At 37.0% G+C, this 24,473-nt stretch overlaps 1 protein-coding gene across 2 annotated transcripts in view; it reads left to right on the top strand.

Annotated features, from left to right (window-relative positions):
* Positions 1-281: 281 nt before the first annotated feature.
* Positions 282-24,473, top strand: part of VRK1 (VRK serine/threonine kinase 1) — a 37,632-nt gene continuing 13,440 nt past the window's right edge. Inside the window, exons 1-11 of one of the 2 annotated variants that reach the window (XM_059819422.1) lie at positions 282-384; positions 7,002-7,163; positions 8,719-8,774; positions 13,175-13,244; positions 13,645-13,732; positions 15,139-15,247; positions 15,393-15,485; positions 16,452-16,584; positions 17,878-17,998; positions 19,044-19,102; positions 20,287-20,465. In XM_059819422.1, coding sequence (XP_059675405.1) covers positions 7,007-7,163; positions 8,719-8,774; positions 13,175-13,244; positions 13,645-13,732; positions 15,139-15,247; positions 15,393-15,485; positions 16,452-16,584; positions 17,878-17,998; positions 19,044-19,102; positions 20,287-20,465 — 1,065 coding nt within the window. In that variant the 5' untranslated portion in view covers positions 282-384; positions 7,002-7,006. The remainder of the gene's footprint in view (positions 385-7,001; positions 7,164-8,718; positions 8,775-13,174; positions 13,245-13,644; positions 13,733-15,138; positions 15,248-15,392; positions 15,486-16,451; positions 16,585-17,877; positions 17,999-19,043; positions 19,103-20,286; positions 20,466-24,473) is intronic. The other variant, XM_059819423.1, reaches the window with a different exon arrangement.

Below are 24,473 nucleotides of genomic sequence, written 5' to 3'. Positions count from 1 at the left end.
GCCTTTCCAAACTTATTTTGGCTTAAAACGCCTAAATTTCGTACAGCTCCCCCGTAAAACACTTCAGCTCTTGGCCGTGGCGGGCGCGGTGCCTGCTGCGAAGGGCAGTCGGTGACTTTCGCGGGCGGCTGCCCGCCGAGGCCACAGACTACACTTCCCAGCAGGCACCGCGCCCGAGGCGGGGCGAGGGCTGGCAGCCGTTGGACGGCGGTCCAATGGGCGCGGGCGGTGTTGGGAGGTGAACGCCGGAGCGGGCGGGCCGCCCCAGGGCTCCTCGCAGTGTGGGAATTTCGGACGGGGTGGAAGGAGCGGCGGCCGGGCCTGGGCACGGAGGAGGTATTTGAAGCCGGCGTCTGCTTTTTGGGTGTAGTTTTTTTTTAGGAGGTGAGTTTTGGGGCGCTGTTTCGCCTCACCTTTGGCCTGCCGTGCGTCCCCGGCCCTTCTGGCGGTTTGCGGCCGGGTTTTCCCGCTTCCCTCGCTAAGGAGGCTGGTGGTACCGCGGGGGCCCGCTCGAGCCCTGTTCCTCCCTCTCGTCCGCTACCGGTCGTAGGGGAAGGCACCTTTCCTGCCCCCCGCCCCCGTCCCACCCTGGGGCGCCGGAAGCATCTCCCTCGGCCGGCAGGGAGGAGGAGAATGGGGGCAGGTGGGCTCCCTCAGTTTCACCCCTGGGGTTGTGCGGCAACCCCCTTACCCCGCCTTCATGGGCTGTTGGTTCTAAAGCTGCTTTTGGTGCCAGCGGCCTAAGTTGTTTTCCTTCGTGTTGGTTTTTTTTTTTTTTTTTAGTACTAAGGCGAGGTGGGGGAGGCAGACTCAAAGCTATACTCAGTGCCGCTTAGAGGTTTGTCACCTTCAGAAACATCCCGGTGTGGCTAACAAACAAAACATCACCTTGGTTGGGAGGCATTCCTGAGTTTTGCTTTAAAGTAAACATTTTTTTTTATTTTTTAAAATACAAACCTACAAATCACAAATAAAAATCTGCAATTTTAGGATCAGTACAGGCCCGTTGTGTAAGAACTGGGCTAAGCTGGTTTCTGTCTGTCAGTGGTTGTGGTTTTTCTTCACTTCCTATCTCTCTGTTTGACTTCCTTGTTTAAGACTTATGCAGTTGAAGGCAGGGTGAACCCTATTGTTTTCTTTGTTTTTCTATTTGTGCTGAAAGCTTTTATTAATTCATAGGGAATCCATGGGCCCTTTTTATTATTAGCCAAAATATAAAAGCTGTTGTGAAGCTTCCTGTAGCTATTACTGTGTCAAAAGGCTTGTGCCTTCCTCTGCAGGAATAAGCTGTCCACTTAATTCTTGGGGATAATCCCCAAATGAGGTAGGATTTCCAATGAATTTTAGAGCTGTTGATTTTTATACAGTGTGCCAAACTATCAGAAAGCCTTTAAGCTCAGTGTCTCACTCATGTGCATAGGTACTTGCTGTTGGTTTGGTGGTGAGATGGAGTAACAGATGACTTGGCACCTTATAAAGCTTATTGTGTTCTTTATTGCAATAACTATCTGAGTGATGCTTAGGATTTGCAGGAGAACCTTAAATACTGTTCAGAGGAGGAAATGTATTCTTGAAAAGGCAATTTAACATTAGTTAGCAACACAGTAATTCCTCTTGTAAATGACTGTTTCCTATGTCTGAACAAGCTGCATTCTGAAATTTTAAAAAGTCACCTCAGTGTGTTTTTAAAAAAAAAAGGAAAAAAGTGTTCAGTTTGCCCAGTATGGTGCTATTGTGATGAAATGCTTCTCATCAGTTGTGGTCCACCAATGTACGTTTTTATTTCTTTTGTGTAAAAAGATGTTTTCTTATTTTTTGGGGAAAGAACCCTAGCGCCTCTTCCTCCATAAGTACCGTTATTTGTCAGATGTCTAAAGCACCAGGAAATGAAATTACAGTGGTACTCAGAAATGTAACACAATGCTAGATCAGTCACAGAATGTCCAATTTATGCAAGAAAGTCTTTGTTCACTATCTACCTCACTTGGTATTACAAGTCATTGATACTTCAGGTACTTTTTTTTTTTTTGGTGGTCCCTCCTATGAACCAGTTTTACAGTATTCAGAAGTCTTAAAGTGTCATGTTCTTTCCTTCCCAGTCCTTGAGCAAAAACTTGTTTTTTGCTCGTCTTTATTTTCTTTTTTGCAGGCAGACTTAGATGTCTTGCTATGACTGAAGAACAGTATTAATGACACATAGATTTCAGGTCTTGCTGGGTCTGCCTGTTCATGAAGAGGAGCACAGGTCACCAGCATGCCTTCTCTGTGTTGAGAATGAAAATAGGTCTTACTGAGATAAGCAACCATAAAAATGACAATTTCCAGAGAATAAAAGAAGAGGATCAGGAAGAAACCAGTCTGACTTGCCACACAGCAGAAATACTTCCTTCAAAATAAATTTGTTTTATATTAATTTTGGAGTTTTATTGAGAATGGATGCCAACAAAAATTGAGAAGTGGCTATTCATATTTATTCTAAGAGATCAAGTATCGCTGGAGTAGAAACCATTGCAGACAACATTTGTAAAGATAACACCACTAATAGCACTATTGATGCAAAATTGTCTGCATATCTCAAGTACAGTGTATTCAGTTTCTTCCAAGATGTTTTATTTGAGAGAAGCAGGAGAAATAGCCTTTGTAGTACTAAGAGGTTTTGGAGAGAGTTTAGACAAACAGACTTTTGTTATTCATACTTGTTAGTAGCAAAATCTTTGTTTTGAGCGTATTGTAGCCACATAAAATGCTGCTGTTTACAATCAGGCACCTTGAAAATCGTTCTTGTCAGATACGTTAGCTAAGTAGGGTCAGGTCTGTTTGATACTTGAATGATAGTATCGTACTTGACATCTATGACACTCTATTTCCAAGGACTTCAGCATGGTTGCCGGCACTAATGAATTAAGCTTCACGGTACCTGTGGGATAGAAAGTATTTCCATTTACTGATGGGGAGAGGTAATTGAGATGCAGGAAAGTTAAACGTGATTTTTTTTGTGTGTGTGTTTGTTAATTTTTAAAGGTGATTTTAGGGAGAAGTAGATTACTTTATTCCAGTTGTGCAATATATAGTGGGCAGCTCTACATCATATTTGCTGGTTCAGAAGTTTCCTGACAAACTCCTCATGTTTGGTGTATCATTGAGTTGAAAAGCACATAGAACGATACAATTTGCACTACGATGTCATTATCTTTTTTCATTATTTTTGTCTTTTTTTTTTCCCAGTTCAAATATTTTCATGTAGAAAATTTTTGCAGTTTCCAGGTGGTTTTGGTTTCAGTCAATAGAAGATCCTTGAATAGATTTATCCAAATAAATGTGAAAGCATGTACAGACATTGCTTAAATATTTCCATGGATAAAGCTTTTTTGCAAAAGAGTGGGTGCTTAGCATTGTGCATGCTGCCCATTGAAAGCGATCAGTGTTTGGCACCTCTGGCCTACTGATAGTTTGACCAACTTGTAAGTAGGCACAGTGCCATCTTAACAGATGGATATGAATATAGACAGCCAAGAAACCATGTATGTGTATCTAGCGTATTTGTTAAGGGCAGGGTTCCCAGCTGGGGACATTCAAACTTATGTCCATTTTGAATTTTTGCTTTTATGGATAAAGGGAAGTTGTCATTAATTTTTTTTTTTTTAACTAAATACATTCAGGCATACAATTATTGACCATGTTAAACAAAAAAAGGAAAAAAAGAGGGAAACACCAGCTCCTTCTTTAATACTCTTGAGGAGCTATTTTAAGTAAACTTAATTCCCTTTTAAGTGAGGCTACTATCAAGACACTGACTGTGAATGTCAAAGATGTGAAGCATATCAATAGTTTTATTTCACTGGCTTGCTAGCTTTGTTGAAAAAGAGGCTACAAATTTTTCTTTTACTGGACAGCAGTCTATCCAGCATTCAAGCACCTAAGTGTATCTGTCTAAGTCTCGCTGGAATTATTTGTAGTAACTCGGAGGTCAAGGGATGCAGTCCTTCAAGCCCTCTTCATGTCTCTTATGTTGTTCTTAACTTGAGGACAGTATGCTCATTTTGTATATGTTTTTGTACCCTTTAGATGACAGTTAGTGTGATCTTGTCCAACATCTGAGTCATTAGGCAACACTGCTGATTTTTGCGCTTTCTTTTTCTCCTATCTGAGTCAGTCTTGGGGCTCCAGACTTCTGGTTTATTTTCCATTACCACTTCTAATGGTTTCAGTCTGTCCTTTGTTTTAATCGTTTTCTTGATCTGGATGTCTTGAGAAGCTGCTTAAAGGTCTGCTGTGATCTTTTTTGGCCCGCTCTTGTAAGTGATATCAACACATAGCCATTCCTACCACTCTCTCTTCCTTCTGGAGCTTTGACACCATTACATTCTTATTGGTATGGTCTTAGCTAAGCTAGCAGGAATTGCATTTGGTGCTTGGAAGTCTCATTTTTTTTCCTGTAGAAAATCTGGAGGAAGAACCTTCCTCTAAGACAGTCTAGTATGTATCACCTTGAAGATTTAAAGGAAAAAAAAAAAAAATGAAGAGGTCTAAAGAGAGGTGTTTCTTGAAGACAGGGTATGGATAAAGTTGTGGGTAAAGTTAGTCTTAAAATTTAAGTGTAAAATTCCAAAACTGTATCTTGATTATAGGGAAAAGTGTTACTGTATAGAGGTAAGTGGAAATATGGGAAAGTAATGCAGAATTAAAACATCTTGTTTTGTGATAATGAGGAAGCTTGCGTAGTGTAGATATGGCTACATACCAGTCTCTTCCTGTGATGTGGGTATTTCATAATACTGTTTTGCTGAAGTTACTCCTTTAACCACAGTAGGTATTCAGATGCGGTTCTGTGACACAGAGGTACTTATGAGATTAATAAGGACCCTGAAAAAGCAGAACTTTTCTTTGGCATGGAATCATACACCTTCTCTTCTGTGTTTATTCCTAGATTGAATGACTGTGGTGTCTGCAGACTCCTTGGTGCCAGAGTCCCAATATTCTCTGACCCGATTCTTTTAGATCTTCCATGTATGGAGGGCGTAGTATTTAATAACAGATTTACTTACTTGAAGATAGTTGATGCTATATGGAATTTCTGATTTAGGAGAGTGATACAAAATATCCTGAAAACAATACAAATGTAAGTTACACTTGGCAAAATATAGCAATTGCAATACACGGTTCAGTCACAATACTGATGTGATTCCCATGACCGGTCTCTGTAATATGTTCACCATCACGATGCTGGTGTCCCCAGCCACGGGAAATGAATACCTGGGTTGAAACCAGCTCAGGCCCATTGCTCACTTTGAAATTCTTTTGCTGGTTGTTTAGTTTTTATACTCATGTTGGCCTGAGCCTTGTATTCACTCCCCCTGCGCTGGCCTGGCTAACTCGGGAGACATTTACACCACCATTTCATCCGCTCAACAATTTTGAGCTCCGCTCAACTGTTTGTTGTTTAGCTGTTTACCTACAACAAAGGCCACCCACTGGTTCCCTTTGTGTTGAGCTAAAGTGAGCTCCTTTGCATTATCGATGGAGCTCCTTGGGCACCGTTGCCTGTCTTCATGGAGTTTTCCATCCATTGTCTGGCTTTATTTCACCCCTAGGGGTTTGGTCAGTCACAGCTGCAGACTTGAATATTCGTGGACAGAATAACATTTTCAGGAAACTTGGCAGTTATTCTTGCATTTATTAAGTAGAGAAATAGGTATGGGCTGCTCTCTTCGGATGTGAGTTGGGTGACAGACATTATTTGGGGAAGAAAATTTCCTGAAGATGCTACCTAGTCAGAAAAGAGGCTTGCAGAGGGTGGAGCACTTCTGGAGCAGCTGTCATAGTTATGTGGTTTTCCATTTGGGAAATCAAAAAAAGTCCTAGAGGAACATTAGAACTATAAGAGGAAAACTGGTGTTAAGTAACTGCATTTGGCTTAGGTTTATTTTATGGAGTAGCTGGACTAATGGGAAAAAGATATTTTGCTATCCTGAAACTTCCTGTATTCTGTATTAATATTCTTTCCTGCTTCCCCAAGCAAAAAAAAAAAAAAAAAAATCCTACCAGTCAGAACAGTGTCTTTTAGAAAATAACTGTGGCTGTTTGTATGCCTTTTATCTTCATAAGGTAGAGAGAAAGATCAGTTCGTTGTAAAACAAATCATGAAGGCCTTTCATGTAAAGAGATCTAGTGTACTCTTTGCCCTATCATGGCCGCATATTCAGTTAAGTTCTTTTACTGAATCAAAATCTGGCTCTGCTAAAAACTCAAAACATTTATTTGCTCAAAATGAGGCCTGTTCTACAGAAAGATGCACTTATTTGGTTCCAGTGGGCTGTCACGTTATTTCTGGAAATATTGCTTATCCGAGACCTGAGGTTGGGAGAAGGCAAAAGTAATACTTTTACATTTATGATCTCAAAATATGTAGTTATGTACTAGTTTGTTGATCATCTACTAAATGCTGCCCTGTGAACAGTAAGCAGACTTTCATTTTTGTTGCTTGCAGTTATATAGGAGGAAAAATAACTGTTTGAATGGCTTAATTTTTTTGGTATTTTTTACAGCTAAGAGGAGTTCCTCATATTATTACTGAGGACTTGGACTATTTGACACTTCTTCAGTAAGCAAGTTTCACTCCAGGAAAACCAATGAGCTTTATTTCATTAGTTTACTTTTTTCTAAGTTTAGACCTATGATTGGTTGTGATTGATTGAGTAAGATAGATTCCGAGATTTCTCTAGCATGTGTGTAAATACAACGTCTTCTAATAGGTTTCTCATGTGGAGATTTTTGCTGTCAAATTTTTTTGTGGTGCCTGGAAAAAATAGTTGTTTTTCACTTAGAATTCATGCCAATGAAACTACTTCCTGTATTTCTTTTGAAGTATCGTTGTAGTAACAAATTGAAACTTAAACAATCCATACTTTTTCATACTTCTAACAGATTTCTACATAAAATAAATCTGGTCAGCATGTAACCTATGCTTTTTTTTTCTTTTTCCTTCCCTCCTCTCCCTCCAGGGAAAATGCCATATAATAAGACGACTGCTGGAAAAAGAGCCCCTGCAAAAAGGAAACTTGCTGAAGTATTTGCTCTGGGGGAGGTTCTAGCAGATACATCAAGAAAGGAATGGAAATTAGGTGTCCCTATAGGGCAAGGAGGCTTTGGACGCCTATACCTTGGTAAATGTAGTTATTTTTGATAATGCTTTAAAATAGAGAGCGAGATGTTTATCCTTACTCAAAGCAATGAAAAATTGACCCTAAGTTAGAAATGCAGAGCGTCTTCAAGTGATTTTTTTACTAGAACCTTAGCTTGGTTCACGGTGTTGGAAAAAAATGACAAGAGTGGACAAATGGTCATTGTGTAAGCACTGTGGTTCTATGAGATTCCGGTGGTAGTTCATTTATTTTTTATAACCCAAAATCTGTATTACTTTTTAGCAATGAAAGGATAGATTAGTATTTGTTTAAATTTGATTTTTGGTCTGGCTGAAAGAAGGGATTTTTGCATAAGTGTCCTTATATCACAAATTCTGAACTGAAACTGTCTAAGCATATTCTGTGGAGGCTACTGATCAGCCAGTATTTTGACTTTAGTGCTGCTTTTGACTTTTTCGTTGCCTTGTGAACTTCTGACATAAGTCATACACTTTTTTTTTATGTAACCAATGCTGAAAACAAATTGAAGTCTTGGACTTTAAGTTGAAAGCATCAGCAGAGATCTTGTTTTGCAGTGCTGTTTATTGAATTTAAGGAAAACGTCTTTTAGTGGGTAGTGTTCCATACTTAGTATCTCTGTTATCTGTTCAAATAAGAGAGGCCTTGAGGATGCCTCAGGGAATTAAAAAACTTGATTGCCCCTAGTCATTTTCCAGACAGTTTTGAAGGGATGAAAGTTAATATGATCATGATAATAAGGTTTTCTTTTGCTATGCGTTTATGGTCTTCCTGCTCGTGGTGAAAAAGTTGCACTGAATTCATACTGAGTTGAAAAAAAAAAATTAATAATCCGTCCTGCGTTCAAAATGAACAGACTGCAGCATAAGTGGAGTATGAGGAAAAACAGGACCAGTGGGTGGCTTCTTGCCAAAGAAGCGCTCTACTACTTACTCAGCCTTGCTTAGTGAGCTACTAAATTTACTGAGACTGGAGTTCCAGTTCACTCAAATTGCATAGTTCTTCATGTTAAGAATTTCTGCTTTGTTCAAGCCAAAGCTTGTCCTCTGCTTCCCCATCATTTGCACAAAGCTGTGCCTCTGAGTGTTCCTGTACTTCGTGCTTGCCTAACTTGATGTCCATCATACCTGTATCTCCTTCTGTCACAAAAATCAACAGCTTAGTAGCAACAGAAGGTCACTTTTGGATATGTGACATGGCAAGATAGTAGAGAGAATGTGTTTATCATCTTTATGTCCACAACTGTGTATATTCATCACAGTCCTAGAAAAGGAAGAAATACTATTGACTAGGAAAAAGGTACTGAATAATAAAAAAGAACTCCTTTATTTAGTAAACTGCCTGTTCTCCTCAAACAGAAGGGATAATGCAAGACTATATCCATATAGAGTAGTCTTGTCGTATAGAGTAGTTCTCTTACCAAAGTCTAAGGTACTGATACATGTTCACATCAGTACTTAATTGCTTTGTCATTTGTTTGTCCATGCTCTATAGCAAATAAGTGTATGTTCTGTGACAGTTTCCTCTCCTACTACTAATAAATGCTCCTTTTTAACAGCTGATGTTAATTCTTCAAAGTCAGTTGGCAGTGATGCACCTTATGTTGCAAAAGTGGTAAGAGAGCATTTGAATCTTTACTTCACAACTTGAAAATGTTTATTCTAGAATAGCATGTGAAATTTAAAATATCTTCTGACTGAAAATAATACAATTGCATAGTGCTGTTTAAAATAAAAGTAGGTGTGGTGATATAGAGGAACACTGCTGAGAGTTGGGACTCATATGTATGAAGGTGGATATTGGAACATCAGCAGAGTTGAAAAAGGTTCATGAAATGGATCAGATTCTGTTTCATTTGCCGCTTCCCGTAAACAGCCCAAATATCACAAAATGAATTAAATCTGGCTAGCTTTTGGCGAATTCCTGTGATTCAACAGTGAGTCTGTGTGAACTATAGCTCACCACTGGATGTTGGTAAGCTGACAGATGGGTTGGGAGTAGAAACAGCAAAACTTTGATTCCTGAGGTCCCTACAGATACAATGTCCTTTAAATGTTTTCTCATAAAACACATACGTATTCTAATTTCTATTGAATTAAAATGGCATTGACACATAATTTTTTTAACCTAATTATTGCAGGGAAGAAAAAGCATTGTTGATTGCTCATTTTTAGCCCATTGTAGCAAATCAGTGAATTCTTTTTATTAATTGAAATTTTCTTATGTTTTTAATCTTAAAAAAGATTTATTTAACTTAATTTGGCTGTAATGTTCTCTTCCTAAGGTATAAAGTATTTTTTCTTAAATTTTGCTAGATTATTTTGTATAGATCCTACTATTATATGTGATTCCCTGGTAAAGTCTTAGTAAAAAACCTAGGAATATGGTAACAGCCGTAGTAGATCCAGACCATTCATTATCTTGGTGGTACTTCTGGTCCTGTGACAAAAGCAAATACCAGAAAACTGTACAAGAACTTCACGATGTAAAAAAAAAAAGTTCTTTAGCACAGTTCAGAACTGCAATGTTTTAATCTTTTATTTATTAAATTATATGGCGATACTGAAATGCTTTACCACAATAGTTGGTCACTTATGTAAATACGTTAATACTTTTAACATTAGTTGCTGCAACTAAAAGATCAGGTTAATTTAGAACAAAATACATTTTAGTTAGTATATGCCTTTAATCTTGATATTTATCTCTGCTGACTACAGGGAAATTTTAGAGTACTGGTTTTGATACTGTTCAGACACCCCAAGGTGCTGTTGATGATGACCCTTTTTCCAAAATTGTCACTTGCTGAAAAAAGCACTGCTTACGATGCAAATGTCAAATTACCACACTTTCAGCATCAGCGTACTGCTGCTGCCTTAGGTGTTTGTGGGTAGGAATTCCACATAGACCAAGAGCCCTAGCCTGCAGCTGTTGCATGGTGGCAGCCTGCTTTTGCATGCCCAACCTGTGCCATCGAGGGCAGGGGGTGTCCATTATGCAGGAGCTGTGGCCTGTTTTAGAGGCAGATAACAGACATTCATAGGCAAGCCACTGCTGATAACATGAGAGGCATTAGCTCCTCATTACTGGCTCCTGCCGAGTTTGGACTGATCAGGAGCAGATCGCCATTTGACTTTTGTGGGAGAATCCACTCTGACTTGCTTGGAAAATCGTCAGGTGTGCATTATTTTATGCTGTGCGTAATTGCTATCCTCCTCTTTCCCTGAGGTTGAAACCTGTCCATCTGCTTCTCTTCTCCACTTTGGGCTCTGAATATAAGAAGAGTTGTCAAAACTTTTGGGTTGCTTTTATGCTGAATTCACTTTGTTGCAGCAATTTGGAAATACCCCCATTGCTAATCTCCCAGATGACTACTCACTTTCAATTTGTCTTTTATAATTTTGTCTTTATGGCAATAAAGAGTAGCCCTAGTCTTTGCTGCCCTCACAAATTGACCTATAACCTATTAGGCCTGTATGGTTTAGTGTAATACAGCTACGGATAAGGGCCTATTTTCTGATGCCTGGGTGATTCCTAGTTGATCCATCAGCCGAAGCAAAGTGGTTAACAGCTTTGAACAATTATTAGCATTTAACAAAATATGTGCTTCTATAGTAATGTTCTTCAAATTAAGCTATTAAAGTGGGATGGAAATTGGCTTAGTCTTTGACATATCCTCATAGTATTGATGTCTGAGCAGTACAAAATGAATCACAGTTTTTATTAAAAAAAGAAATGCTTTTTAACATGTGGACCTTTCAGATGTCATTGTTCAGGAGTGGATGCAGAGTTTAATAACACTTCATTAAATGGCTGGCTGAAAAAGATCACAGTTCTTAAAATATTACTTGAAGAAATTTGTTGGATTACGACACATTCTCCATACTATCTTTCATTATGATATCTTTTCTAATTAGACTTTAATTTCAGTTTTGCAAATCATCTGTTTATAATGACCCTGGGCATAAAGTTGTAGAAGTTTGTGTTTGAAGTCTTTCTGGTTTTAGCGTATTGTAAGATGTCTAGTATGGCAAATATTGGACATCATTACATGAGCCTTTTTAACACAGTGTATGCATTTATTTATCTGTATGTAGAATTAATGGTATTATGGGGAAACAGCTTCATAGTCAACATGAAGATCTGTTTTATGGTTAAATCATTTATCCATCCCCCCAAGTATGAAAAGATACCAGATTTTCAGTATTTGCTCTGACTAGAGAAAGAAATATCTTTTTTTCAGTGCTGAGACATATTTTTTTGTGGAATAATTTATTTAAAGATAAATATTTTAAGAATTTTTAACACCTACAGTTTTTCAATGTATTTTGGTAACAAATAATGTTCTTCAAACCTATGTAAATTGAATCAAAATAGTATGTATTATTTATATTCTAATTAAGTTAGAGTATTAATGGATTATGCTACACAGAAACGAGTGAATAGGTCAAGTAACGTCTGTTCAAGATAGCTGAATTCTTATATTGCAGTTATTTAACCCTTCTCCTCTGTATATATAATCTATATCACTAATTTGTTGTCTGTAGTGGATAAATAAACTAACTGAAAGTAAATATGCATGTGCCAGAGTTTATGTGCATTGATCAGTTGGTCTAGTTGTGTGTTTTTGGTTTTGTTTTGTTTTTTTTTTTTTGTTCTGGTTCACGGCTTAAGTCTGAACGTTGATCTCACAAGGAAGGGCCAGAAAACCGTTGTCTTGGCTCCACTGTTTATCAGGGCAGTGCTGCTGGGGAAAGTGAGGTGGAGATAGGCGGTATCTTTGTAATCGAGCATCCAGGCCTAGGAGTGGTGCCTAAGCTGGTATCTGCTCTCATTCTGACTGGTCTTCCTACTCTGAGCCAATACATCCGATGCACATGAGAGCCCACGTTCATTAGTGTGTTTGATCTCTTTACATTGCTTCGTTAATGTCGGACAGCAGTAAGCCTCTATTAGCTGAGTGGTACAGTCTGACCTTTAGCAATTTTCAACATCTGCATTTAAAAGTGACAATTAAAACCATTTAAAATTGATGTTACATATCTTGGAACTTTTGCTAATACGATGTGATTGTATCCTTTCTGGGTTTCTTTGCCAGTAATCGCATATTTCTTTTTGGTTAGATTTTTAAGTGTAGGATATTCTAAACCAGGTAATTTCACTGAGATAGAATTAATTTGGACATGTATGAGTAACTAGACTAAAATAAATTGCTTAAGCTTATCTCAAAATCAATCACTTAAAAATTGCAAGAGTTGAAATCACTTTTTTCTGTGCTAAATTCTGGAAATGTAGAGTCAAGGTACTTGCCTATTTGCAATTCTTGCAGTATTTCAAAGCTTTGGTGTTTTCAAACCAATTTCTCTCTTGCACTTTACTTGTAATACGTGGCTTACCATAGATTTGTCCCTAGAAAATGGAACTGAAATACCTTATGTTAGCTTAAATACAAGACTCTGAAGTCAAAATAGGTGTAGTTCTTATAATTTAGCTTAAGAGAAATTGTGAAATCCTGTGTAATTTTTACCTTGATCAACTAATGTATGAAGGGAACAAAATACCTTATGTTCAGCAAGAATTTAACTTTCATTAAGATATTTCCATCAAATAATTTCAGATGTTATTTTAGGCTCACTAATGGCTATTGCAGCTGATGCAATCCAGCTTTAATCTGAAAAATCTGAGTTAATAAATGTTGTTTAATGTTCTCTGCTAAACTTTTGCTGCCAATTATTGGTGGTAATTCTATGCATTTCAGTTAATTTGTTATTCTTTAATCTTTTTTTATGGGAAAGGATTCTTTGATACCCTTAATGTTAAGCAATTTATAATAAAAATAACCTTTTAGACCCAACCTTCTTTTATAAAAAGAACATATGCTATTGAATTTATCAGCACTGGATAGAGCATTTAAGGGAAAATATGCTTTTATAGGGCGAATGTTACATTTTGTGAGCTTTTAATAATTATTAGGCACTAACACAGCAGTTTTTAACTAATTTTAAATTGTCTTGAAGGAACCCAGCCAGAATGGACCTCTTTTTACTGAGTTAAAGTTCTACATGCGAGCTGCTAAGCCAGATGAAAGTAAGCAGTCTATTAAAATGTTTTTGATGAACTACAAGCATTTAGGAAAATAGAGCCTACAGGAGTAAGGTCTTTATTACTTTAAGAGAATCCTTTTCAGGTCATTTTCAAAATTATTTTTAAATTATTGAAATCTAATTCAGACATATAGTAAAATTAGGATTTTTTGGTAAGATATTCTTTATAGTTGTGTTGATGGTATTGTCTAAATCGAAACTTTAGTTGCATCTTTGTCCCTGCAATGGATGCGTCATTAACTTTCCAGTATACTTTGCATACAAGTTTCCATGAAATAAGCAGCTCACATGTATGCAGAAACTGTAAGTGATGCGAGTACTCCCTTTTTATGTAAGTCTCTGCTGATGTGAATTCATGAACTTACCTTTATTTGTATTTTCAGTTCAGAAGTGGACTAAGTCCCATAAACTGAAATATTTAGGTGTACCAAGATACTGGGGTTCTGGCTTGCATGAAAAAAATGGAAACAGGTGAATATATCTTTTGTTGGCATATACGGGGATTTATTTCATCCACAACCACTATCCCTTTTAAACTAATTTACTTTACAAGATGTATTTTCCACCTATCTTCATGTTGTTCATTTCTGCTACAAAGTTTCATGTTCATAACAGAGTGTGTTTAAGGAATAGATGAATAGATACATCTTATCTGTGTTCTGTGTCTCTTCCATTCTTAGTGATTTAGTTTTCATTTGTCTCGAACATTGCTGTAATACAGTGATGCTATATAGATGTGGTTTAGAAGCTTTTCGTATTTGAATTAAAATGAAGTTGACTTCTAATGTATAAGTCCTTGAATAGTATGACTACCTTTAAAGTTTTTCTTCTGGTGTGGTGTGCACTTAAAAGAGTATTTTCACTTATAAAAGACTTAGTGCTCTCTCTAAATCTTTTATTTTCCCTATGGATAGGGGTTTTTTGACTTAATTTGTGAGCTAGAATAATTGCTAGTCTCATGTTAAATTTGTCTTAAGTCTAGGGTTAGTTTTGAGTATTGTTCCATGTCATGAAGGATTTTTGTTACTTGGTCTTGAATTGTATGCCTGTTTATATAACAGTCCTTGTTTCCTAGTGGGCTTTCTCTATACAGCTATGCTGCAAGAAGTTTTAGTAGTTCTCTGGCAGCTTATAGTAGGTCAGGCTTCTGTGTGTGGACCACAACATAGGGCTGTTGGGATGTACGCTCTAATATGTCAGAAATATCACTGTTTTACTAGGTCCTCAACTTTAAAACTAATCTGATGTAAAAATAACATTAATTTTGAGAGGCAAAAGTAAATATAACAATTTTTTTTTTCCCAAATTTTTCTTTGCATTCGGTGTTTAATGCATGAGATTCTTTCATATAGCTACTATGAGCTCTTACAGTAATAGAACCAGTTTGGCTATAGCGGTGAATATCAGAACACCTTTGGCAAGTGAGAGATTTTTGTTTTTAATAAGAGGATAAAAAAAGGTTATAATAGATTTCAAAAACCTAAGTTTTATAAGTAACCATGTTAAGTCACTTAGTCATTTCTAAAGTAAAAAATGTATTTCTGTAAGTAATGGATGCTTGCTTTACCTATAGTGAATTACAATACAGATATTTTCCTCTGTGGGTACTTGTTATTGTATTGCATAACTAGCCAGGAATAAAGAACAGTTCTTTTGATGGACAGTCTTTTGACTAGCTGATGTAAAAAAATTAAGAATTGATGTACAACATTAAAAAAGTCAAGTATTTCCCATATATTTGTTTTCTGTGTACCTGCAATTTATCTTTTGAGAGAGATGTTTTCAATCAGTAATTTGTACAATTAACACATAGGTAAAATACTTTGCTAAATACGATTCAGTAACTTTGCTGTTGGGTTTTTTTTCCTTGAGTTTAGTTATCGATTTATGATAATGGACCGATTTGGCAGAGATCTTCAGAAGACGTATGAAGAGAATGCAAAGCGATTTTCCCATAAAACTGTACTACAATTAGGCCTGAGAATAGTAAGTTTAAAAAATACAATATATTTTTACAGTCTGGCTTCCCTGTGTAAGTCTTTCGGTTAGATCACACTTTTGTGCTGAGTACAGGTCCTCTGCTGGGTGGAGCTGGGTACTGCATTTATATGACTGTATTTTGTTTTGTTAGCTTGATATTCTGGAATATGTCCATGAGCATGAATATGTGCATGGAGACATCAAGGCCTCAAATCTTCTTATGAGTTACAAGAACCCTAATCAGGTATTTCTGATGCATTTTATTCCTCATGTTTTAAACCTTATATTTGACAGCACATGGAAGGGCTTTGAACCTGTGAAATCTAGCAGAAGCTCATTTTTAAGAATGTATATAGTAACATTATTTCTGCTTGACATTTATGTCTAGTTAATATTCTATGAAATTTTTTATGCATTTTGCTGGATAGTTATCAAATTGACTATTTGCCCTAAATAACATTCTAGAGAAATTCTCAAGATTAAAAAAAAATTGACTCACAAATAGGTATTTGCAGGTGTAAGCTTAAAATTATATAGGACACTGGTAAATTATGTTTGCCTGTCTGCTTTGTTACCTCATTCCTTTGTTCAAGAAATCCATCAGATAAGTGTTCTGTTACTTGGAAAAATTGGTCTTTAAAGTGTTGATTGTTCCACTTGATTTATGGAAGTCTTTCATTTTTCTGCATTTTAACTCTCTCTACTATTCAAACAATGCATATTAGAGTTTCAGAATTATGTGTGTTGTCTTGCCCAAATGTTTTAGCTCATGAAATAAGTAAAATAATCTGAGTTCTTTTAAAGTAACTGGTGTAAATGAGAAGTAATAGTATGTACTAGTGTTCAAATGGGACAGCTGACTTTAAAGAGGGTAGGACAGTAAGTGTATTTATAACTCTATGAACATTACATCTTTTTTTTCTTACTGGTAATAACAGACTATTTTACTGTACTTGTCCTCTGCATCAGGAAGAAATGACTTCCAGATCAGACTGCTATATCGCAAGCAACAAAACCTGCCTGACACATTGTTTTCAAATCACATGTAATCTCAATGAAGCACTGAGAAAGGATCATTTAAAGTCAAAAAAATTACCATTTTTAATACTTTTTAAGAAGTTCTGAGAATGGTTGGGAGTTACGGTTATGATTTGCATATTTTCTGTATTTATAGTTCTTTAATCTTAGAATTCTTTGTGGAAATTACTAGGTGTACTTGGTGGATTATGGACTTGCCTACCGATACTGTCCTGAAGGAGTTCACAAAGTGTATAAAGAAGATCCTAAAAGGTGTCATGATGGAACTATTGAATATACCAGTATTGATGCACACAAGGGCGTGGGTAAGGATGTAAAACTTTGTTCTTGGCAATAGGCATTTCTGCATCCTTTTCATAAAGACAAAAGACTTCGTTTGCTGCACTGAGTTTTGTAAACAATCAGGTTTCTGAATCTATAAAAATATTTTTTTTCTTCTCTACAGACTATGCTGGCATTTTTCTTTTTTTCCATTTACTAACTTCTACTTTGATATTTATTTACTATATTTTTAATGTAACTTTCTCAAACAGATTTCCTTAATTTATAAAGATTGTTAAGATGTTTAGTGTATCGCTTTTTATTAACTAAGTAGAAATGGAATAGTGTTTATGAGATCTTAATAAAAAAACTGGCCCTGTTTTCAGGAGAAAAATAGTTTGTTATCAGTGTGAACATTCTTCCTTCATAGTTGGCAAAGATGCACGATATTCCTTATCTTGTTTATGGCTTAATATTTAGAAGGTTTTTTTAACAAAACTTCATTTAATTATGAAATGTTATTTCATAATTATGCCTATAGTCACTGAATATCAAAAGGCAAGAAGTGAGAAAAGGTTGAACATGAAAAGGACAGGTCTATGTCTGATTAAGCATTGAGGATTTATAGTGAACACCACCTTTATTTTCTTCGTTCTTAAATTTTGGTTTATAAGCATAGAAGTGTGTCCTGCAAAAATATCAGTTGAAAATTATTATTTACTTCAGGATGAACTGTTGCACCTATGCTTAAAACTGAACGTGAACAAAGATGATTTGATTTGCCCATTTATACTTCTAATGTAGTCTGTGGTCAATGTATATGTGGGTGGGTTTTTTTTTTGGCAAGGCTTAGGGATCTGATCTATTATTGTCCTCTGTTCAGTTTTCAGGCCACCTAAAATATTTCAGCATCGTGGAATATTTTTTCAGGAGCTGGGGTTTTAGCACTATTACCTTGTTATAGAAGAAGGGAAGAAAAACTGTTTTGAACAGAAAGTCAATCACTTCACTAACTTGCTCAATTTTTTCCACAATCGGAGTACTTAAAAAGCTTCCCAAATTGTGATAACTGCAGCATGTCATATCCTTGAGTAGAAGAAAGAGATTGATAAAGGACTTGAAAATGAAGTTACCCTTCCAAATGTAGGAACAGTATTTTTTTCCTTCCTTGCTTTCATGCTAAAATAAAGAAATAAGTAACAGATACAGTAGTGTTACATTGTTAGCATTGGCTTTCTATTGTTTTAACATATTTACAGATTTTAACTGTTGTTAAACTGTGTGCGCTTTATTAGCTGCTCTTATGGTTCTTTTTTTATGTGTGCATATATATTTAGCACCATCGAGACGTGGTGATCTGGAGATCTTGGGTTACTGTATGATTCATTGGCTTAGTGGCCATCTACCATGGGAGGATAATTTGAAAGATCCAAACTTTGTCAGAGACTCAAAAATCAGGTGAGAAACTACTTGTTTTCTTTCTCTTTTGAAATTGAAAATAGGAATGAAAATGTCTTACTGTAGAAATGCTTTGTACTTTCAGTATGTTCCCTTTTGGTGTGTAGCCTGTTGTTTTGTATACAACCCCCCCCCCCCCCCCCCCCTTCATTGTGTCTCATGTATCTTTTGGCTTGTCATTAAACTTTGCTTGTACTGTTCTACTCTGTCTTCTTTTGCATATGAGAGATGCTTGTTTATCCACCACGGTACTGTCGCTTTAGAACACTGCCATGGTTAAGCCAAAAAGCACTCTTATCTGTATGCAGGTAACCATTAGTCCTGCTTTACAGAAAGAGAACTGAAGCATGGAGTATGAGTAGCCTTTATAACACCATGCTCTGAAGTCAGTGGCAGAAATGAGAGCTAAAGGTGGATCTTAAATGTCTTTGAGCATCATTCCAGATAGAGAGCTAGTAATGTGGGATTTTTAAATTTTTTTTTTTTGTCCCTCTCCCTCACTGTTATGTTCCTTTGTCTTCCCCCCACCCCCACTCAACCTTCTCTTGTCAGATATTTAATATGAAGAAACCTGTCCCAGCACAGCAGTTTCTGTCTTATTAACAAGTATTTGTATCTGGCTTCCTTATCTGTACTTTTAACACTTTGGTTTCTGTCAATGTTAGTGAAGCTCCCCCCCAGTTATTATTTTGGCAGGGGATCTGCTCTGAATAATACCAGCTAGAGTCCTCTAGCAGGAAGAGGTGAGAGCATTGGTATATGAGGGATTGAAATGGACCAGTTCTTTTCCTTCAGTCTTCTACTTGCTTGCTTTTGTAGGAATCAAAAACTGTTGAACAGAAATGTACATATTTCAGATAGCCTGTCAGGTTCTCAAACGTGCTGCACTCCTAAAAATGGCTGTACTAAGTTGTACCAAAGGTTCATCTAGTAGTGTTTCATGTCTCTGACAGTGGCCCAAGCTAGGTACTAAGGAAGTCTGTCAGAACAGGGCAAGATTCAAACTTTGAAAGAAACAATAGTTTTGAATAATTTTGTTTTTCAGGTGTAGAGATAATATTTCAGTTTTGATGGACAAATGCTTTCCTGGGAAAAGTAAACCAGGTAAGAGGAGCTATTTTAAGTTAAAATACTTCAGTTTGTACCATGTGGTAAGCATTCGCTAATAATTTGTTTTAATGCCCTTTTTATTTAAAAAAAAAAAAAAATCCATCAGTCTGTTTGGGTGCTATCACCAAATTGTAGGCAACTTTAGGGTAGAAGCTCTGAAATTCGTATTTACATAGGGTACGTTGAGTGTCTACAAGGGAAGGCTGTGCTTCTCTGTATTCAAATAAAAACAGATCAATTGAGTTGCTGCAAAAGGTGAGGAGTTGACAGACTGTCAGCAGCTTTTTTCCTGGGAGGTGTGTCTCAGGCATTGTACTCTAATCTGTTGCTTCTTTAAGTCTTCTTTGTTTACTTAAGTTTGTACCTGTTTTTCTTCTTACTTTTATCAGCAACAATAAAGTGGCATGAATTAGATTGTTGATTAGGAGAAGTTTAGACTTTTCCTTTTGGCTGCAGTTCTATGAACTGCAGATAATGTATTGCTTCTGACTAAAGACAGTATTAAGTATTTGCAAACATGAGATGTGTAAGTTGGTTTTTCACAACTGAATTTTAGAGATTCAAAATACCAAGTAATGCGAACTTGAAGTCTAGATTGTTTCTATTTTGGGATTGGTGATTTGCTGAGTAGATCTATTTTTTTTTAAACCTGAGTCTGTTAGAAATACACTTTCTTGGGATCTTATACTTAAATATTTAGCTATTTCCAGCTACTCCTGGTGATCAGAAGAGAGTTTTCTCTGTCAAGAGTGACTTGTCTGGTTTTTCACTAGTCAAGTGTTTAATGTATTTTTTTAATACACGTTTCAGTCTTGAACTGATGAAGTTCTGAGATAACATTGAGTTTCCTTTTCAACATTTTTAAATATAGACATAAGGAATATCATGTAAACAAGCATTCACTGGTGAAGGTTGGCCTATTACATGTTTTACTACTGACTGTTTTCTTCATTGCAATGAATGTGTAAAAAACAGTGATGCTGTCATCACTGGGTAATGAACCTTGGTGTAATTTTTTTCTAAAATGTGTTGTAGTAAAGTCATAATTATGAGTTTATAAATAACCATTTCAAAAAATAGCATAAGTAGTGCATGCATAATTTCTGACTCTTTTGTGGTGAAAGTGAATGATTACAATGTTTTCAAATAGAAATTAATCAGAGGTACCATTTCTTTAGATGAAATAGCCAAATACATGGAAAAGGTGAAGCTACTGAGCTATGAAGAGAAACCTGTTTATCAGCATTTCCGAGAAATACTTCTGCAAGGTCTTAAGGCCATTGGGCAAAAAGATGATGGAGTACTTGACTTTGCCTTGTCAGAGAATGGAGACTTGCAAACAAATCCCATGCAAAAGGTTTTTACTCTAAAAATTTATGGCAGCTTTTAATGCTTTATTTTTCAGCTAAATAAGAGTTAAAGTGGTATTGGAAGTAGGTGTCATAACTGCATCCAGTAGGAAATAAGCAAATAGTGAAATGTTTGTTTTATTAAGTCCTACTTTTATGCATTATTTCTCTAATTTAACTTCACTAATTGTTATGAAAACTATACAAAATGATGTTTATAGGTGTACTTTCATAATAGATAGTATCTTGGGTAACAGAATGTGTATATATAGTTGCAATGACATTTGAACAGATAAACATTCAGTTAATTTACTTATTTTCCTTAAATTGGTGATACTCCAGATGTGTCAAAATACATGGAAGGTAGAATAAGTCTAGTTTTTGTTTCATATTAGTTTCCTTTCTATGACTAGTTCAAAGCTTAGTTTTAAGTATACATCTTTATGCCAACTGTTTGATTCTGGAATTCACATGTTGAATTCACTGTGATCTAATATGTTATTTATGAGTCTTAACTTTAGTGGTAGGCTAGGGGTATTTTATTCCTTATATTTAAGAAGCCTTAAATGCTAAATTTGGACTCCCATTTGAATACAGCATAAAAAAATTTTAAGCCTTAGGGAAATCATATGTTGAAAATGTTTGTAATAACAATAAAAAATGGTCAAACAATGGAACAATAAATCATAGAATCATAGAATGGTTTGGGTTGGAAGGGACCTTTAAAGGTTGAGCCAGCAGTGCGCCCAGGTGGCCAAGAAGGCCAATGGCATCCTGGCCTGTATCAGACATAGTGTGGCCAGCAGGAGTAGGGAGGTGATCGTGCCCCTGTACTTGGCATTGGTGAGGCCACACCTCGAATACTGTGTTCAGTTTTGGGCCCTTCACTACAAGAAGGACATTGAGGTGCTGGAGTGTCTCCAGAGAAGGGCGACAAAGCTGGTGAGGGGTCTGGAGCACAAGTCTTATGAGGAGCAGCTGAGGGAGCTGGGGTTGTTCAGTCTGGAGAAGAGGAGGCTGAGGGAAGACCTTATCACTCTCTACAATTACCTGAAAGGAGGTTGTAGAGAGGTGGGTGTTGGCCTCTTCTCCCAAGTGACTAGTGATAGAACGAGAGGAAATGGTCTCAGGTTGCTCCAGCGGAGGTTCAGGCTGGATATTAGGAAAAATTTCTTTACTGAGAGAGTGGTGAAACACTAGAATAAGCTGTCCAGGGAAGTGGTGGAGCCACCATCACTGGAGGTGTTTAAGGAACGTGTGGACAAGACATTGTGGGACATGGTTTAGTGGGCATGGGGGTGTTAGTTGATGGTTGGACTTGATGATCATACCTTAGTGATTCTGTGAAGGTCATCTAGTCCAACCCCCCCTGCAATAAGCAGGGACATCTTCAACTAGATCAGGTTTCTCAAAGCCCCATCCAACCTGACCTTGAATGTTGCCAGGGATTGGGGCTTCTACCACCTCTTTGGGCAACCTGTTCCAGTGTTTCAGCACCCTCATTGTAAAAAATTTCTGCTTTATATCTAGTCTAAATCTACCCTCTTTTAGTTGAAAACCATTACCCCTTGCCCTATCACAACAGGCTGGTGGTGGTGGGTGCTAGTGGTTGTTGTTACCATCCCATACTTCAAACTGCATTTATTACTTGTTTATTTGCATTTGTTAATAACAGGTGGGCAGTTTATTGGTTCCTTTAGCATGAATCAGGGAACTGAGAATTATGATACAGGATAATGGTACAAGAATTCTGCCTGCTTACTGACATGATCAGCAGTGTCTTAAAGATGGACAAAAAGCACAAAAGAAAAAAAGCTGTAGGATTTTAAAGTCTTCTGAGGATATGTGTCCAGCTTTTCTTACTACTTTTTGCCCAGTAAATAGTCCTTTGGCTAAAATTGTACAGCCGTGATCTTCATACTAATATGTTCTGCTGAACTGAGTGTAAAGAGCTGTCCAAAAGGAGAGTTCATTAGCATGAATTCTTCTGTTCCCCCTGTGGATCGACATGGCTTGAGACCTGTGTTTTGGGGGGGGAAAAAATCGTTTTTAATGGTTGGCTGGTTTCTTTGCTGAGTAAGTTGGCCTGCTGCAGAGCCAACAGCTGTGACCTTCAATGTCCTTGTCCAGCAGAGATGGCTAGTGCATATTTCCAATGGAATAAAACTTCAAAAATCTTATTTCTTTAGCCAGTATCAGTCAAGACCATTCCCAAAGGGTGTGATAATACTTTTCCATAGATTCTTACCTACTTGCATCAATTAGGAGTTAGCTTTTACATTGGGTTTGTGGCAGGGGTGGGTAGGTTTGTGGGGTTTTTTGTGTTTTGTTGGTTTTTTTTTTTTTTTTTACTTTGAGGAACTGTATGCATGGTCAGCTTGCTCAGTTGTCAGAAGTATGTGCAAGCACTTACATAAAAAAATGAGTGTTAGTGGCCCATTTGAACAAGTGTTTTCAGCTGTCTGCTTCATATTGCGGTGGACTTCATGCTAGCTGCTTCATGCCAGCTGCTGCTAGAGTGTCCAAACAGAGTAAGATTGCCTGAGATCAGGTTGATATAGCCTCCTTGCTTTTGAGCAAATACCAGACAGATCTTCTCTGTTGGATTTTCTAGGCCATGTAACAGCTGTGGTGGAGGCTACGGTAGAAGAATAGATTGTGTCAGTCCTCCTTCCAAGGTCATATTTTGCACTTTTCTTCAAGAATGAATGGAAAGAGGGTCTTCAGCAGGATGTCTTCCTTCCCAGAATATATGTTTGGGAACTCATGCTACTAGGTTTTTCTTCCAAGGGGTATCAGACATTAATGAGAGGCTAGGAGAACAACAAGATGATTTGTGCTGGTTGAGAATAGCTGGACATTTAGGTACACAGAGGAAGAAAGGAAGAACAAAGAATGCTAATTAAAATTATATGTATTTTCAGCATTGAAAGGGAGCTGAACTTGATGACTGAGTGTTTTAAAGTTAAGCTCCAAATTCCAAACTGTTAGGAACTGCTTTCCATAAAGATAACTTACCGCTGGTCAGTAGCATCTTGCTTCTGAGATCCAGTATCTTCTAGCACATGCTGAATTTCTTTTGGCATGCTTAATGTCTAATTTGGAAAAGAAAAATGCCGTCTGGCCTCCACCCTTGAGAAGGTGGTGACCTCTAATATAGGGTATTTATGGCATTTTGTCTGTACTGATCTTTTAATCACAACAGGTCTTAAGACACGTACTCTTCAATTCCTTTGGGGCAATCTACCATACTACTTTCTTAAAACAGTGTTATTCGGTGTTCTGAAGTTATGCAATTTCATAAGCAGGAGACAATATTTCTAGCTTCTGTGTAAATAAATTCTTAGAATGTAGGATTCTCCTGTGCTTTCAGCTTGTATAGCTAATTGAGCCATGATGTGCATTATATGTTGCATATAAGCATGGTTGTTCTGGAATCTGAGTCATTCTCCAGTATTGGTATCTGGCTAAAACTCACAGATGTCTGCTATAGTAAAAGTTAACATTTTATTTTCTGTATCATAACTCAAGTTTCCCCAGATGTATAAGTAAATGAAAGACAGTCCACGGTTCTGCTGGAGGTTGGGTTTTTTTGGGGTTGTTTGTTTTTTTTTTTCTGTATAGTAAATGCATGTTGATTTGTGTGTGTGATATTTTATAATAGTTCTAGAAAAACAAGAAGCTAAGAGGACCATGTGTTGAAGGAAGTATCTGGAACTCTTGACTAAATTATTTAGGGCAAGAACCACATCTTACTTTTATGTGTGCTGAAGAGTTGCTGGGAAATATTGGGAGTAAACTAAACTGGAAAAATATGGATCTTAGTGATTTGTGGTTCCTTCTAATGTTCAGTTTCGGATGCACAGGTGTTGCTTTTATCAGATGAATGCTGCCTGATTTCTACTGCTATGTAATTCACCTGCATCAAGATTAAGAAACCACTTTTTATTAAATAAGCTTGGAAACAAGATAAATGTATTTTGCTTTTGCGTAGCATGTATTGGATATCTGTTTTT

This window comes from Gavia stellata, chromosome 7 (assembly GCF_030936135.1).
Source record: "Gavia stellata isolate bGavSte3 chromosome 7, bGavSte3.hap2, whole genome shotgun sequence".
In the NCBI taxonomy this organism is placed as follows: Eukaryota; Metazoa; Chordata; class Aves; order Gaviiformes; family Gaviidae; genus Gavia; species Gavia stellata.
This window is presented reverse-complemented; position numbering and strand designations above follow the sequence as displayed.